The sequence below is a fragment of the Chaetodon auriga genome, chromosome 2 (assembly GCF_051107435.1).
Source record: "Chaetodon auriga isolate fChaAug3 chromosome 2, fChaAug3.hap1, whole genome shotgun sequence".
Classification (NCBI taxonomy): domain Eukaryota; kingdom Metazoa; phylum Chordata; class Actinopteri; order Chaetodontiformes; family Chaetodontidae; genus Chaetodon; species Chaetodon auriga.
In genome coordinates this window covers 12,250,642-12,268,461 of record NC_135075.1, presented here as the reverse complement: position 1 = coordinate 12,268,461, position 17,820 = coordinate 12,250,642, and the positions used below count along the sequence as shown (strand labels likewise).

Sequence of the window (17,820 nt, the reverse complement as noted above, 5' to 3'; positions counted from 1 at the left end):
AACCACCCCCCACCCCTCTCCTCCTGAACCCCTCTAAGTGGATACCCCACAGGAAGGGCTTCTCCAGGGGGGAAATGGGTCCCAGATGTCTGCCTTTGTGCCACTATAGGCTCCTCGGGAGGGATGGAGCCGTGGAAGGGTGGGTATGGGGTGGAGGAGGGTGTAATGTGCTGTGTGCAAACATCAATAACAGCAGCCAGGAGAGTGAAGAAACTCCCGGGGTGAAGGTGAGGAGGAATATAATGATTGGTTCCTTTTGTCGAGCCAGTGTGGATTTCCAAACACATCATTTATGATTGGTCACACTGCCGTGCTCCTACCAGCTGAGTGCGTCACCGCGGCACTTCAACGTTTCAGCGTATGACGGTAATTGAATTGACTGCATTACGAACTTAGAGAAACTGTTTTCCTTTTTTTTTCCTTTCCTGGAGGACTTCAAAAGCATCAACACGGCCGCTCTGCAGTGCAGTCAGGACCTGACCATATGTTGTAGAGACAGAAACAGACAATACATCGGTCTTCTTTGATATCCAAGGCCCCCCCCCTTCCACCCCTGTGTGTGTGCGTGTGTGTAAGCCAATACATATTGATATATACTGATATGTGTATGATCTATTTTCAGCTCCAGAAAGGGTTAATTACGACCCCCACGGAAATAAAACGAAGAGGAGAGCGGGGACTGAGTGTTTAGTGAAACATTATGTCAAGACTCTGACAAGGAAATGAAATGTGCAACATCAATCAGCCTATGAGGACAGAGATCAAACGAACCTCCACACTCCTGCATCTGGTTCTGTTTGGACAGCCTCACTTTTTTCCCCCTTCTCCCTCTCCTTTCTTCTCCTTTTCTTTTTCCCCTTTTCTTATTCTTCTCCCATTCTTTCTCCCTCTCTTTTCTCTCCCCTTCTCTTCTCCCATGCGCCACGACATTCCTGTAGGCCTACTCGCTTCGTTAGCTCATTCTTTCCATGATGGTGGCACGAAGCCACGCGTTCGCTAAAGGTAAGCGGCAGCTCCCGAGATTAGCCTCAGTAACAATGACTTTCCTGTCCCTCCGCTGTCTCCACCAGAGCTCCCAATAAGCCCCAATTGTAATACCAGTTAATCCTGGAGTTGACTTTGCCTGTTATGTAAATACATCTTCATATAATTCACTGTCTCTGTCCATGGCCTTGCTTTGATGGCCAGATGAGGATTTTTTTTTTCTTCTTCCAAGTTGATTGAACCCAACTGGGATCGAGCTACTTTCCGTTCAGCGTCCCTCTCTGAATGAAATGTAAACCAGCGCAATCATGGGGCTCATCAAAAATCTTCTGAACTGCTCTCTGCACGTTCACTCTTTCAAATGCCGCGGCAATCACACCCAAATTGTTGGCTAGAAGACGTCCAGCAGCGTGTCAAGAATGAGACGAGGTTTTACTCTCAACCCGGGAAACGTCTGATGGTAAATAGTGTTTCTGATCGTCGTGTCCCTGCGTTGTTGTACAACTTCTCTGGACAGTGGCGTGAATTTTCATCATTTTTGGAAACATGAAAGAGGCATTAGTTTGTTAAAAAAAAACATGTTTAGAGGTGTTGAAATGTAAAGGCTACCATTAAGTATTCTGTCATCAAAAAGTACCAAATTTCTTCAGCGTAGAGTGACGGAAAACTCCCCACTCCCCATCCTCTGCAGTGATCCACACATGAGTCACTCGAGTCCTGACGCATGAAGGTATAAACAGACACAATGTTGGGAAACTGATTTGGATTCGAGCGTAGATTTAGTCATTTGTCCAAATTTTAGGTTGTTTTACCTTGGTGTCTAAACACAGACTGAGCAAACATGAGCCTGGGATCCTCATCATTTTCTCAGGAGGACCGGTCTGCTGTGTCATGACTGCCAGCGTGTTGAAAATGTGTTTAAGTGGCTGCAGACCCAGATGGGTTCGCGGTGTGGAGGAACATGTGTCGGCTCTGCCTTGAGGCCGTGGATGGCACAATTAGGTGCTCTCTCACCTCTGCAGACTGAGGTCAGTGGGCCACTGAGGTCAGGGGTTATTTAGGGTCCTGTCTGTGCTCCCTTCCCGACCCAACGTAGATGATTGGGACAGCTGACGTCAGCAGTGATGTTAGAGGTGTTCTTTCATTGAGAACTTTGATGGTTCATGTCTGAGGAGGGTGTGGTAGTTCAGGGTACATCAGAGTTTACAGAGAGAATCGTACGTCAGGAAGAAGCTCATCTCGTGAAATTCTTTCCAGAGTGCATGCTTGCACAACCCCACGTTTTCTCCCAGATCTGCTTAAAGCTGCTGCGGCCAAACAGATTTACAAAAAAATCCCTCTTATTTTTTTTTTATTTTTTTTGCTTTCCAGGACTTCACATTAAGTACATTGTTTATCCATGAACCTTCCTTCAGCCTTTTAATCTGCAGTATTTTCATTGACTCGGTCCACATAGCGACCTGCGGTTTGACACATTTATTTCTATCGTGTCTTGATCAGCATGATCAATACCAGGACAGAAAAACGTTAACGTGAGCTCACACTTGTTCTCATGTTAAAGGACAAAATGACAAACGTTTAGCACATCAGCACATATGAGTGATCATTTTTGTGTAACACATAGATAAAACTTTTAAGAACGTGAGTGCATAAAAATACTAAGCATTCAGTGTTAAAGTTTACACTGATTACTGGCAGGATTAAAAGCTTTAGAATGATTTCTGTCTTCATAATGATTTAATGAACGAGAATGCAGACACAAAGGTGCATGCGAACTGACGCCGCAACGCAAATCTGGAACCCATAAAGCCTCAGACATCTCTGCAACATTAGACACAGCACTTCTTATTGGCTGAGAGGGCCACCTCTATTGCCCGCCCAGCTAACGCACACTTCCTGCTTCTCTGGCTGGCCCAGGCTGAACCACGCCCTCTGGAAGTCCACTGAGCCAAAGAGAACTGCCTGCAGGCCCCGGGTTAGTGTTTGGGTATAAAAGAGGCGGAGGTGGACCTGCCTGTCAGATGGTTTGTTGTTGTTCTGTCTGCCAGGTTGAGAAGGGAATGTGAAAGTGAGAAATTTAACAAGGTAACCAGGAAATACGACAGCCAGAGCGACGTCCAGTCTGATGGCGCTTCAGAAGCCTTAAGTTTTTTCACAAAAGAGAAGACTTTTGCTACACAAGCTTTTCAAGTTCGGGTTTGTTGCATCCTGTCTTTGCAGTGGAGGTTAAAAGGCTGTTGGTGGACAGTACAATGAGAGAAGAGGTGTCCTGCACCAACTCCCCTGAAGGAGGTCTGGGGGCCAGCGAGGAGGAACTGGAAAGAGGATCGAAGAAGTCCCACCAGCAAGGAAACCGAAAACGTTCTCCTTACCCCAAGAAGGACACCCTCGGTCAGGCAGAGGAGAGCAGCACCGGCAGCCCCAACAGCCTGCTGCCGTCGGGGCCGAAGCGGCTGAAGAAAAGCCCTTCAACGGTCGTGTCGTTGGCCCCCACGTCGCTGGGCCCCAGGCTGGATCAGCCCTTCGAGGACCTCCACTCTCAGCGAGTCATCGCCAATGTGCGGGAGCGTCAACGCACTCAGTCCCTGAACGACGCCTTCGCCTCTCTACGCAAGATCATCCCCACGCTACCTTCAGACAAGCTGAGCAAGATCCAGATTCTGAAGCTGGCCTCACGCTACATCGACTTCCTCTACCAGGTGCTGCAGAGCGATGAGATGGACGCCAAGCTGGCCAGCTGCAACTACCTGGCCCACGAAAGACTGAGCTACGCCTTCTCCGTCTGGAGGATGGAGGGGGCCTGGGCCATGTCCACCAGTCACTAGGATCCCTTCGAACTTCTCTCCTAAATCCTCTCGTGTCCACATCTTCACCCCATCGCCTCTGTCTGTGTTTGCACCCGTTTCCTGACCTCTGAACCTCTGAATGCTTCCCTTTCGGTTCTGATCTTAACCTTTTCATCTCAAACCATTGTACACATTCCTGCTCCATCTATGTGCTCCGTAATGGCTCATTCCATCTCTGTCAGTATTAACACTCACAGTTGGATCATCGCAACTAAAACCTCTCTCGGTTCACTCTGTTCCCCTCCATTCTTTCTACTTCCATTGCCCTCCCTTGTCTGTCCCACAGTTAAGTCCAGTGCAACAAGACGCTTCACTGCAGCCCATCAGGTATGAACAAAATATACAAACATACACACACACACACACAGACGGTTGTGTACTGCATGCACGAACACATGCAGAAGTCATATAAACATGTACACACACACACACACACACACACACACACACACACACTTCTGGTGCTGATGACATTCACCATGCCATCAGCACGCAGACATGGACATACATGTTTAATGTGTATTTCCTTCCATGTTCCACACAGTCTCGAACGTGTCTCAGTACGTTATTTTTAGCCTTTCAGCCCAACAAGCTCCTACCTTACCTCACAAACATTGGCAGGAATTTCAAAATCATCCACAAATATTTGAACAAAAGCAAAGATGAAATAAACTCTTCAACATGCTCTGAGCTTTTATTTTCGAAATCACTGGGAGACGTGCAACATTTCACGAAAAGGCTTTCTTCAGAGGACTCGATCACACGTTTTCAGACAAAAGAATCTAAAACGAAGTCGTTCTATAAAGCACATTCACGACCGCACATAAACACGTATTCATGAATTAAGATGTAAAATCTCAATAGATGTGTAAACAATTAAAATATGCGTGACTACAACACATCACCACATGCTGAGTGGGCCTCTGTTTACACACAGTACTCGCTGGTGTTGATATTTACAGGCTTGTTTAACTTGGCATTGTGTAGGTTTAGTTTTTTGAAACATTGAATTTTTATGCAAATTCACAAAAACATTCCCCAAGGTGAATAATAATATTTTTGAATACGATCATTTCAGCTATAATACAAATTGCATATCTGCTTCTGGCGCACTAATCTGGAAATATTTTGTTAAAACTTGCACTGAATCCATTATCTTTAATAGTTACTTATGAAAACAAATTGATCACTGATCACAATAACTTCTGAACTGCCTTTATTATTATTACTTTTCACGTGTAACATGCTGCTAATTATTAGCTATTATTGGATATTTAGATGTTTGCTTTTACTAATGATTTAGTTAATAAACATTTCTTTAGTTAGCAAATCAAGTGTTAGATCTTTTTTGGTTTGTGCAAATCATTCTGCTATTATGTATCTACAAATAATATAAAAAAAAAGTCAACAACAATAATACAAAATCTAAAATATATGTGTGAACCAGATCCAAACAAACTGAGCTTAAATGTAATAAAAAGCCTGGATAGAATTTTTCACGTAAGATTGCCATACAAAATGCTTTGCGTGGAAATATAACGATAAAAAAAAAAACCCAACAACATATGAGACTAAATGCAAATGCAAATTTTAAAGTCAGATAAGAAAATAACAAAATATCCGTGAAAAGAAATGAAAACACATCCAAGTATATGAATAAACCTCTCTGCCTACATGTTTATGAACCTCTTTGTGCTCGTAAACACATCAGGAATAAACTCTGTGCATCCCAAACACTTTGATCAACAGGAACGACTCTTCTGTAATCAGTCAGGCTGAATAATATAATAATAGATGTAATAAATCACATTAAAAATAACAGAATTAAAGGAGGAGCGTTGGTTTACAGAAAGAATTTTTATGCACCTTAATACACCTTAGTTGTTTCACTTTATTAAGCAAAATGAACAGCACATAATCACCATTGTAATCTAAACTCTCCAGTGTTTGACAGACCTCTGATGAATCTGTAGGATCGACTTCACACAGGGTCTGTTTTCTTTTTTTCAACCATTTTAACAGACACCAGATTGCTGCACAGGTACAGCATGAAAGGAGGAAAAGAAAGGGAGAGTGAAGAGAAATGAGTGGAGGCACATCTCTCTCTCTCTCTCTCTCTCTCTCTCTCTCTCTCTCTCTCTCTCTCTCTCTCTCTCTCTCGCTCTCTCTCTCTCTCCCTTGCAGCCTTGCCCTCTCTCCTCAGGATCTTGTATCGTGCAATCAGGCCCCGCCGGGGCCCAGACAAGCAGGAACCTTTAGATTGGAAACAGTTGTGAGGTATTAGGAAGGTGTGTGCACCAGCGTTTGGGTTAGGCTTATGGGCTTGTGTGTGTCAGTGCATGTGCATGCGCACTGGTGTGTATTTGTGTGTGTGTGTTTGCAGTGAGCTTTAATTACCTGTGCTGCAGTATGAGTGTATGTATGTGGGCACATCCTCAGATTAGTAAACAGGGATACACTTACAGATGTTGTCTCAGTGATTGTATCTCTCCCGTCTGCTGGTTTTAGTTTTAGAAGACTTACAGTTTCATTTTTCAAAAAGGCAGCCAGGGAGTCTCTCAAAATAAAATGACAACTTACAAGATAAGCATTTGAATGAAAACAGAGCAACAGGCTGAAATGTGATGAGGTGCAGAGGCCGTGCAGAGCTGAAACTGTGTTGCTGTGCTGGAGGGACATACACACTTTTTCTTCGAGATGACAGGTCAAGGTAAACACCTTTCAAACAGGCACACGCACACACTGACACTGATCTTTGAGCAGACATATAAATGATTACAAGCATTCGCACACATTCTTCACTGTGCAGGATCAGTGAATCACAAAAGACACCACAGGTAATACTACACGGGCTACAAGCAACACATATATACATTACACTGTCCAGACACGCACACACATGCAGCCGCCGGCCATGTGCACACTGCAGGTGTTCTGCTCCGCGTTATTACGAAACCTCCAGTGGCCTCGGCAGCAGACGTCGAGGGCTCCAGTCGGTGCTGCGGATGGAATGCCAAGGCCCCTGCACGTGGCGCGGAGTGTCCTTGAACGCAGCGCGGTAGTTATTACCCACCGGTTTGCCTGCTCTGCCTGTTATCATCAGCTCTGCAGGGGCCTCCATAGAAAGTGCTAGAAATTCAAGGCCTGGAACTGAGCTCGATGTCTAAGTTTAGGAAAAAGAAGAGGTTCGAAAGAGTCTGCTAATCATCAAAGACAGACTGTGCATGCATGTGTGTGTGTGTGTGTGTGTGTAGTGTAAATTAGAACAGTGTGTATGCATGAATTAAATGATCTGTATCACACATTTATTAGAATACCAACAGAATGTGCAGATATTGAAAGTACATTAGTAAATATTTAAAATTAATTTCCGTCTCTTCTTTGGTAGATAGTAAATAGTGGGTGGACAAAATAATTGGAACACATCAGAGTGTATGTTGTTGTTCAGAAAGATTTCATTTTGTGAGGCTGTAATTCATGTTGATGCATTGGACTGGCATAAAATATAACATGTTCCAGCTAACAGTTTTATTTTTATACCAAAATAACTCCAGTTTGATCTGAGTTCACAGCATGCATATATGCTACTTCATGAAAAATACACGTATCCCTAATATTTTGCACTTTCATTGTAAAAGAATCTTTGATATTTTCCTTGAGAGTCTATAGCGTGCACACACAGCAACATGAATGCACAGCGGACACTTTGGTGCTTTCTGACAAGCATGATTTTAGGAAGTGCGGGTGTCTGGCTCAGGATGAGCTTTTCAGAATAAAGAGGATTGTTTTGTTTGAGTTGGAAAAAACAAAACTCTCCCTTCTGTTTATACTATAATCAACATGCCTGTCACTGCTCTTTCCTCTGCCGGAACCCCTGGCTCTGCTGCGTCTATGCATGTGTGTGTGTGTGTGTGTGTTTTACAGTTTGGACTGACCAGCTGTTGGATGCTCTTCTGTTCATATTAAATCTCTGGCTTTCGCTTTCGACTGATCTGGGACCAGATGTAAAGTCCTCTGTGGCTCATCTGCGTTTTAGAAGTCTCATCCAGAAGTTGTGGCTTCTGATAGCCATCTTTATTTTTAGGGAGCCAAACTGTGAGGCTAGCGCAGGTGGGAGGGTTTGAGTGTGTGTGTGTGTGTGTGTGTGTGTGTGTGTGTGTGTGTGTGTGTGTGTGTGTGCGTGCGTGCGTGTGTGTGTGTGTGTGTGTCTGCATTTTACTGCTGCATGCATATGTGCTTGCACATGTATCTGTATGTGTGTTGGCCTTGCTCAGACAGCTGCAGGGATAGAGAGCCATGGAGGAATGACTATTGGTTTGACACGTAGGCAACACAACGCCACAGAACTTAAGTCCAAAATTCATCAGGATCTGTCAAACATTTACATGAGACAAATCACAGAAAGACCAAGGAATATGTGTAATTTAAAATAAAGGTTTCAATATTTTTTAAAGTACAAGATTAAAAGAAATGCTCTCATAAAACCTCCATAAGCACTTTTAAATATAATTTCTTTTACAATTGTTTCCTGTGAATCTCTCGTGCGCCACTATCAATAAAAACTACAACATAGGTAATTACTGAATGCACATATATTGAATGGCCAAAAAAAAAGAGAAAAAAAGAGAGAAAAAAAAAACCAACCACATACAGGAGGAGACAAATTTTGGGTTTGAGTTCATGAAAATTTTTAAGATTGTAACTTTAAATATGAGTTAACCAGACAGATGAATGTGAGCTTCAAAAGAAAGAAAAGAAAACGTGACAGCGGAGCAGAGGTCGCCCTGCACTTTGTTACATTACATGGCAATTTACACATTCACGCTTTTATGGTATAATGAAAGTCATGTGACGAGATGACACCGTCAAGCTTATGTCTAACTCCCTCGCAGGGCTTCTTCCTCTGTGTGTGTCTTTCTTGACGCATGGAAAGGCACACTGTAATTAGGGAGAACTGAGAACACTCCGGATGAAATGTTTGCTTGTTAAAACAAGAGAGGAGAAGTTAAAGAGCTGTAGGGATTTTTCCACTTTCCACTCAACAGCAGTGTTTGTTTGTTTGTTTTCAGACGCATTTTATAACCTCAGCTCACCTCTCAAAGCCCCCAGAGCCACTTCAAGTATGAAATGTCTTCTTATCTAAAAGCGTTAGGATGTTCATTAATCTCTTTGTTTCTCATCTCTGCAGAAAACCGACAAATGGAAAATTCTCTACACTCAAAGAAGAAAAGTGTCCCTGCCTCACCAGACAAAGCCCTACGTTTTAATCTCCCAGAAAACCCCTTTCTCCTCCTCTGGACACGTGCTCGACTCTTGACACTGAGATGTATTCCTGCAGCTCGACTCTCAACAGTTTTCACTTTGTGTTTCTGAAACGCTGCTGAGGAGACGTGACAGTGAAGCGCTGAACACTTTGAATGACGAAAACACGAACAAAACAAACAAACAGCTGGCCTGCGTTGACAAAGAAACAAAATGGCTGCTGGTTCGAGTGCCTTGGGTAACACCGTGATAACCATCATCCACCCTGACTCACTGCCAGACAGACATTACGATGACTAATGATAATGGCACAGTGATGGTTAGAGGGCGGTCACAGCCAATGAATGTTTACAGCTAAAATGCTAATAAGCTAATCGCTCTGGCTCTCAAAGCCCCGTCTTGTGGGAAAAAGAGGAGCACGAGGAATCTGACGCTGATCTTCTACTTTGTTGTGCTGTAGTAACTGGATAGCTTTTTGTGTATTTTGGGGGTTTTAAAGCGAATCTGTATGTGAATCTGGTGTACGCACACTGTATTACTTTAACTCTGCTCATGCATCACACTTGGCTTTCATGAAAAAGGTCCATGGGAAAATGTCTTAAACCACTGATCACTGTTCAGCCACTAATTCCACTTCTGTTTAATTTCACTTTAATGTTTGCGTTAGAAGTGAGCGTTGCAGAAAGTTGAATTTTCAAAAGCGAGAAAATCCGATTGTCTTTTTCCTGCAGCTTTAAAAAAAATATCTTTGCAAACTCGCAGTGAGCATTTTTACTGAATAATGCAGAAGTCAAAGCAGAACGTTTCTTGTAAAATGTGTCGAGGTGACGATGAAGTGATTCCAGCCATAGTATAGATGATTCATTTTAAACCATAAGTAGTCTAATTACTGTTTGATCATGTTTCTTTTGTACTGTTTTGCATTTGCTTTTGATAATCTTTATTGTGTCAGCTCCTGTGGTCAATAAAACTTTTCTCAATGCTGCATATGAGTGCAATATCTTCTTAACCAAAGGAATAACGCTTTCTGTAGTAATCCAGATGAGACGTGCTGAATTTGCTCAAATACAATAAAACAAGATTAACACAGTTCAAAGGAAATAAATGATCTTATTCAAATGTATATAATTTACCTTTATTAAGGATTTTTTTTGGAAACAAAAATAGAAAAGGCAAAGGCAGACAAAAACAAAGTCATATATACACTGTACAGAAACAAAATTAGAGAGTCAGTTATGACAAAACTGGACTTGCCTGCAGTTTTAATTAAGATCCAGTTTGTTAAGGCTTCCTTCACACAGGTTGGTCAGCGTGATACTTCAAGGCACACCGGCTGATAATTTGGTCTCTAAGTACGCGCAGGGTTCATTTTTGTGATTTCCAAAGTACAAAAATAAGTCATTTGCATAATTAAGACAAAAGATAAGCTGTTAGATATGTCAGGTCACTGTCATGAATGTCAAAACCACGTAGAGCTGCACACCTCTGTCGCTCTGCCCTACATCACACGGAGCTCAAAGCGCTCCACGATCTCATCGCGTCGCTTCACATTTTCATCACATTAACAAAGAATTGACAGGTTTTTGAGTTGCATACACATAACGCAACATAAAGAAAGGAACAAGAGAGCAAACGTACTGCACTTAAAATAATAAAACAAGAATCCATAGCACCGTCAAAATTGTGTTAGACATGCAAAGAGCACTTCAAAGACACAGATTCTGAATGTATAAATAGAAGTCATGTAGTTCTTTTTTTTTTTTTTTTTTTTTTTCAAGAAATGAATTTGTTTATATATCCATCCTGTGCTTTTGGTGCTGTTCAACTGTTTGGATAGAAAAAAGAAACATTCACAAACTCTCCAAAGTCTTTGAAGTCCTTAAAGCCATGCCAGTGCAGGGACGGCACATTGTTCTCATAAACTTTGGTTGCGCTTAACCTGTGTCCAATTGCACTGCGAGGATATTCAGCTATCTCAGCACTACTGCTCCATCCGAACTGCTAAAATGTCGTTGTTTGGTCCGGGGAGCAAAACATCCCCGATGCTGAAGGTAAACGGAACGCTGCTACATCAGTGACGAACGAAGGACAGATCAGTTTGCCCTTGTTATGAAGGTTAGAAAGTATAAAATAAATTTACAAAATACAGCAGGAATGCTCATCCACAGGTAGGAACACTGGTCCACTTAACAAACATCATCAAAGTTCTGATTTTAAGACACAAGTCATTCTGATCCTCCCACCCTGAGGGCACTGGAAGTGCTCTTTAAGGCTGTGATTGTCATTAAGTCTTTGGATGAGTCTCATCCACAATGTTAAAAACCAGCATCCTGATAGAGAAGGTGTGTTCTGCACTGTCTCACATACAATCATTTCAGAGTGCTCGCGCTGCACTGAGGCATCACGGCTGATTTCCGTCTTTGCTGACGTGTAAAGAATCTCTTTCAGGAACCTTTCGGAGAGATCGCTTTCTCCCCTGATGTTGATACTAGAGGTATTAGCTCTTCACTGTGACTAAAGCCACAGACACAAACTACAGTATATCTACACATTTAAGATGCACTTCATCAAAGACGGCTGTGCCTTCTTTTATCTGCCGGGGAGCCATAACAATAACTGCAGCCATCTAGAGTCTTGCTGCATGTGCTCGCCCGACAGGCCAAGAAAGAAAGAAAGAGAAAAAAAAAAAGATTTAAGAAAATATGTGGACATACAAAACAATATGAAACATATGTATCTCAGACTGTAGCTTCACTCTTACTGGATCCTTAAACAATAAACAAAAAAAAACTCGTGCTGACATTCACATAAAATGTGTGCCATAGGTCAAATGAATGAATATTCAAATAACCTGAATTTGGAGCAAACAAGATGTTTGATTGTCAACATGGCCGACGAGGCTGTGTCTCCTCCATCTTGTCCAGTTCACATTACAGAACGGTACAGTGCAAAGCGATCAGAACACGCTGATCTTTTCCTTCATGGGGTCTTTGTCGCGAATGACATCATCATAGCTGGACGCGCTCTAAGTGCTGAGGATATGTCTGCTCTCTGTCACCGGCACGTCCTGCGAGGTCGCCTTTGACCCCACCTTCAAGGTCACCACAGTCCGAGCGGTCTCTCGCAGGTCTTGTGGGAGTCATTTACAAGGTGAATGCTGAAAGTCGCGGGGCTGTGCTTTGTCAAGTGTGCGTCGATGCTACGTCATGCTGTCATCGGCTCCCAATACCACACGAGAATGAAGATCCTTCATAAATCTGCCTCCGACTGTCTTTCTTGACAATTTTATCTCAGTTCAGTGACCTGCAGAGGCGTCCTGACAATATGAACATCGGCCAGGTGAATGCTGTGTGCTTGGATCAGAGTGGTCTGACTGCAGCCAGTAGTAATGCAGGTGGAGGAGTTTTTGAATACAGTGGTCGAACTGAGGAGGAGGAGGAGGACATCTGCTTCCAGTGATGGTCCAAATGCATCGCTCTGTTTGTGTGTTTCTGTGTGTGCTTGTGTGTGTTTCCACTGAGACTTGGTTGAAGGCAACTGTCAGGAGGCTCTTTCCTCAGAGAGAATCACCTTTATCCGTCAGTTTTTCTTTCCTTAATGAGACAATGAGACAGATTTATGATTACACAAAGCTCGGTGCTTTATTGACTGATTGAGTTTATTAAAGGCAACATTGTCCTCACCTGTCAGAGGCGGCTGCTCCCATCGACAGCGAGGCAATGGCGCTGACGGCCTCGCTGTCCGAGTCTCGTCTCAGCCGTCGTCTCTGCGCCTGCAGGTAGGACAGGTCCACTGTGGCGACAGAGTCCTTCACACTCTGCCAGTATTCACCTGCAGGAGGCAAGAAGACGGAAATAAGGGAGAGGAAGGAAGGAAGGAGAAAGAGAGAGAGATTAACGGCCTCAGTTGTTGGTATTTCAGTGTTGTTTTCATCCTGAATGGTTGCTTGAGGGAAAGTGCCTGTGCTGCATTATTAAAAAGCAGCACTTGGTGTTTGATCCACCAGTTGTAGCTGTTTGATCTGAATATAAGCATTGGCTGTGTTATAAACAGCCCCTGGTCTAAACGTCCATGTTGGTAATTTCAGAAACGTTCGCTCAAATTCAATCTGTTCTCTCAAGGTCTCCAGGCCCGAGTCCTGTGACACACAGTGGAAGTAAAATCAATCAGTGTTTGCAAACGTGTTCATCTGTGAGTGTGTGTGTTCTGGCTGTGCATGCAACTCACATATATTTCACCCCGGGCTTAAATTATGGGCTTAACATTCTTGTGGCTTTGCAAATATTTTTAATTAATCTAATTTGGTTGGGATAACATTTGTGTGCAATCAGGAGGGGATGTTGCGAAGGTCGTGTGCCAGAGAAGTGTTTGAAGATAATTGGAGCCAGGGCGGCTGTGTGTGTCTATGTGTGTGTGTGCGCGCGCGTCTGTCTGTGTGTGGGACAGCTGGAGGGAGGGATGGGAGACAGGGATGTAGAGGAGGAGAGGTGGCCAGAGAACTGGGGGGGATGAGGAGACAGAGGGAGCCGCTAAGTGGAGAAACAGAGACCAAAGTTATAGAGACTGGGAATGCAAAAGCCGAACAGCTTGTAGAAACTAGAAAAGTGGATAAAAAATTAAAAAATATTTCCCTGACTTGACACATATTAATTTTTTTAAAATCAAACCCAAAATGTTTCGCTGTAAAATCAAACCACGGGACGGTGGAGGAAGCAAACGCGTTTTCATTTCAAATACAAAATGAATCTTCGGATGCTGACTTTGTTGAAACGTTTTCCCCGTCTGAGCTGAGGATGCTGTGTGACTCTCCAGGTGGTGCAGAAGCCCGGTGTCACTGGGCCGATATGAATAAAAATTGACTTGAAATCCTCCCACATGTAAGACAGTGAACATGGTGGCGTTCCTAGCTGGTGCAACAGTAACAGGTGTATTTCTTTGACCTCATCTTCATATAAAAGCATGCACCAGCCAACACCAAGGAGCAATAACAACCTGACCGACATAAATCAAATCCTGACAACCCTTCAACCCAACCTCTGCTCTGTTTACACACACTGGAATTGTATTCACTTCAAACCGACTGAGAGAGATGAAGGCGGTCAAAGGTTTTCACTTGTTTCTAACTCTCGACTAGCAGAAATGAAGCCACAGCACCACTGTGTGAAATATGGAGGGTCTCTGACCACCCTAATTTTCACCTAGGACCTAATGTTTTTTCATGTTTGAAAACTGAAAGGTGAAGCGCATCAGAAAAAATGTGACAGTGAACATGCACTTTATGCGGCCCACACTGGCTGCTGCAGCTGCTGACTTGGACACCGGTGCCAGCTGGAATTCTGCAGATGATTTGGTGAAACGACGCTGAACTCTGCTGTTCTGCTCCTCCTCTGAAAAACTTCATTTATGTCAACTGCACGTGTATTTCATTTTTCACATTTATTCAGTATCTCGTTGTGCATTCCTACAGGTTTGGCCTGTAGTGCCCAGCAGCCAGCTCAGAGCAGGGTTAGGTGCAGGACCATGGACAGGAGAAAACTGTCTCTCCATAGGCATATACAAAGAAAGAATGCGTGTTAATGTGTGGCCAATGTTGATTATTTTTGATCTATTTATTTACTCCCATGGCACGGGTCTGCTGCTTGTTCCACCAGCTGTTTGCAAGAGTTGGAATTTCAATGTTGATGAATACCAAGATTCATTGCAACAGAAAACACTTGAATCTGCATGTGTGTGTTTTCCACAATGCTGCAAACACTCTGAATTAAGTGCTGCTGGGGGCTCTGGATGCTGCTGCTTGTGTTTTATTGTGTATTGTATGTCTCACCCTGAACCTGGATGACTCTCTTCAGCGACTGGACGGCGTTGTCACATGGCTTCTGGTCCAACACGGACTGGGACAGAGGCTCCACCTGCGACGCAACAGGTGGTAAGAGTATGAAACATACTGCATGTTTCTACAGACACACACACACGTGCTGTATGTACACACACACTTTTCTCACCTCCATGCCAAGCAAGGCGCTGACACAGGCTTCAGAGGCGTCGCAGATGGCCTTGAGGTCATGTCCCCCCTCCAGAGCCAGGACCACCCGTCCCCCAGCCAGTGACATCAGCTGACGGGTCAGGAAGCCAAAGCCTGGTAGAGAGCAACACATGCACACACACATACATACGCAGGTTGAGCCAGATAATGATGGGTGAGGGGTTTCTCTCTGGATAGTGATTAACGAGATGACAGGACTCTTTCACTGTTAGTGACAGTTAGTGTCATTTCTCACACCAGCCTCTAACTGACTGACTGTTTGCATACTGGTGTCACCATCATTAATTCAGAGGGGTCCTCACTGCCTTGTAGATGACATTCACTTCTATTCAGATCAGTGCTAATCCTTTACAGTGGATTTATAACAGACAACATTTATGAATCTATATTCTATTTAAAAAATAAAAATCCTGAAACAGTGCACAGGTAAACTTTAATCTCTTTCCATGGTTGCACTCAGAAAGTTTTTGTTTGTTTTGATCAAAACTCTCACATTACACAGTGCTTGAGTAGTGCTAATGTATGACACGCAGTACGGCCTTTCAGCTATGACAGAGTGTTTATCCACCTGAATATAGTCTGTGAGTAACGACCAAGCTTTATAATTCTGCAATTTGTCAGGGCTACCTGCTAACACAGTTTGTCTTGGTGTCTGCTATTATGCTTCATTCAATATTTAAATGGCACACAGCACAACTGAATATTAATCCCACCCAGCAATAGCACGAGGCAGAGAGAGAAGATAAACACAAGTGAAACCAATCATCAAGACTATGGATATATGCAATTAAGCACCATGGATTTCAGACTTCCTATCTATGTCCATGTCTGTGCGTGAAGAGTAAATTAACGTTAGTGTGTGCTGCATGTGTACGACAGGCTGAGGGAGCCTTACACTTGGCTGTGACCTTGTAGCCTCCCAGTGATGACGAATGTCCTTCGACAGCATCAAAGCCAGCTGACACCAACACCACATCAGGGGAAAACTCGTGGGCAATGGGCATCACCACGGCTCTGAGGAGGAACAGAGGAAACAACATGCTGTAAACCAAACACCGTATCGTAAGTTACATCCATTCAAGCCCTGTGGTCTGGCTGAAATTACTACATATAAGAAATTGTGTTTTCAACAGGTGTTCATAATTTATGAAAAAATGAGAACTTGGAACAGCGAATACAACATAATAATGTCAGAGAGGAAGTCATTGTGGGATTGAATTGACATGAGAATCGACTGAAAACATTACTCATCGTAATTAACAGATTTTTAAGTTGCCTGAAAGTAAAAAACACAACAAAACATCAAACTGAAATCACTGCATAGTTCAGGTGATTGATTTGCGAGCGGAGCCCTTGTACAATGTGAGACTTTCTTCTGGATTGTTAACTGCAAACATTTACTTCATTGTAAACTTCATCCGTTTGAAAATGATGAAAGATAAATTATCAAAGGCCATGTTCCACGTGCTTGATCTCTGTTCTTGATCCACTCCTGGTAAGACGCCAACACTAGAAAGTGGGGCTGCTCCCAGGTGTGAATGTGTGCAACTGTTTAAATGCGAATCAAAGCACTGCTGAAAAAAAAGAAGGCTGAGCGCTCCGCAATCCTTCCCTGCATATAGAAAGTCCAAAAAAATGGTTGAGGCAAAGACTCACACAAAACTTCAGGCAGGTGGCGAATGCTGAGAAGTTTCTGTTTTTGCAAGTGACACAAGCAGATAAAAATGAGACCCTTGACATCTCTGGACTGAGACACCCACATACTGTATACTTGACTCAGGGGGGACTACTTTCCTTGCTTCTATGCTCTCCTTCTCACTTCCTCTCCTCTCCCGCTGCCAGTTATTTAGCAAGAGTGCACAGTCCGTGCCGCGTTTGATTCTCTCTCTCTCTCTCAGCGGCAGTTCAAAGGCGTTTGTATGCGTCTGGTTCCTATTAGGAGCTCGTCCCTCTTCTCACGTCACTGACAGCCAGCCATCTGGGATCCATTGGGCCTAATTACGCCGCCTTTGGATTCCCTAACAATGCACCCCCCACTTCTTCTCCTCTCTTCTGCTCTCCTCTCCTCCATAGTTTGTTATTCGTCAGTAGCCACCTAGAAATGCACATGGAAACATGTGCATGCACACATACATGCTACGCGCAGGCCAATAGTCAGACATGCCGACGCTCTTCCGTTAAAACGGGATGTTATGTGTGTGCAGTGCTACCGGTGATTATATTGACCTTAAATTCTGACCACCTTAGTAATCCTCCGCACATACACACACACACACTACGTCATGACACTTAATCTCAACGCAGCTGAGCTTTCTCTTGATTGTACTCGAGTCCCACCACCGCTCTCGACCACAATATTTCCCCTGTCACTAACACACACCCAGAAACAGAGACACATCATCAACAACCGCACTCTGGCTAGTTTTCTGTTCCATCCTGGAGACAAACACACAGCCTGGAACACCCGGCGTCTAAATCATGTACTCAAATTGAATTACACAACTGGCACCAGACTAGATACTTAATTGCATAAGCATGAATTCATGATGCATTAAATTTTGTCTGTATAGCGTGTTATGTATTTATTCGCACCAGTTAATCCACAGAATGGTGGCATAGTGCACTGAAAAATTATTCCAACGTTTGTGTGCCGTGTGTTTCTACAGAAATCTCTCCCGTGCTGTT

The 17,820-nt window shown here is 43.5% G+C and overlaps 2 protein-coding genes across 3 annotated transcripts in view; one reads left to right on the top strand and one right to left on the bottom strand.

The window, feature by feature from the left end:
• The first annotated feature begins 3,032 nt into the window (after positions 1 to 3,032).
• LOC143331479 (twist-related protein 2-like) lies at positions 3,033 to 9,932 on the top strand. Its single transcript, XM_076748384.1, has 2 exons — positions 3,033 to 4,157; positions 9,019 to 9,932. Exon 1 carries the CDS (start codon positions 3,237 to 3,239, stop codon positions 3,807 to 3,809), a length of 573 nt encoding a protein of 190 aa, XP_076604499.1. The 5' UTR covers positions 3,033 to 3,236; the 3' UTR covers positions 3,810 to 4,157; positions 9,019 to 9,932.
• A 935-nt stretch (positions 9,933 to 10,867) lies between these two features.
• Positions 10,868 to 17,820, bottom strand: part of LOC143338678 (histone deacetylase 7-like) — a 33,321-nt gene continuing 26,368 nt past the window's right edge. For both annotated transcript variants that reach the window (XM_076759264.1, XM_076759258.1), the window contains exons 21-25: positions 16,031 to 16,149; positions 15,095 to 15,228; positions 14,917 to 15,001; positions 12,776 to 12,923; positions 10,868 to 12,685 (exon numbers count right to left, since the gene is read on the bottom strand). In XM_076759264.1, the coding sequence (XP_076615379.1) occupies positions 12,649 to 12,685; positions 12,776 to 12,923; positions 14,917 to 15,001; positions 15,095 to 15,228; positions 16,031 to 16,149 (523 nt within the window). In that variant the 3' untranslated portion in view covers positions 10,868 to 12,648. The remainder of the gene's footprint in view (positions 12,686 to 12,775; positions 12,924 to 14,916; positions 15,002 to 15,094; positions 15,229 to 16,030; positions 16,150 to 17,820) is intronic.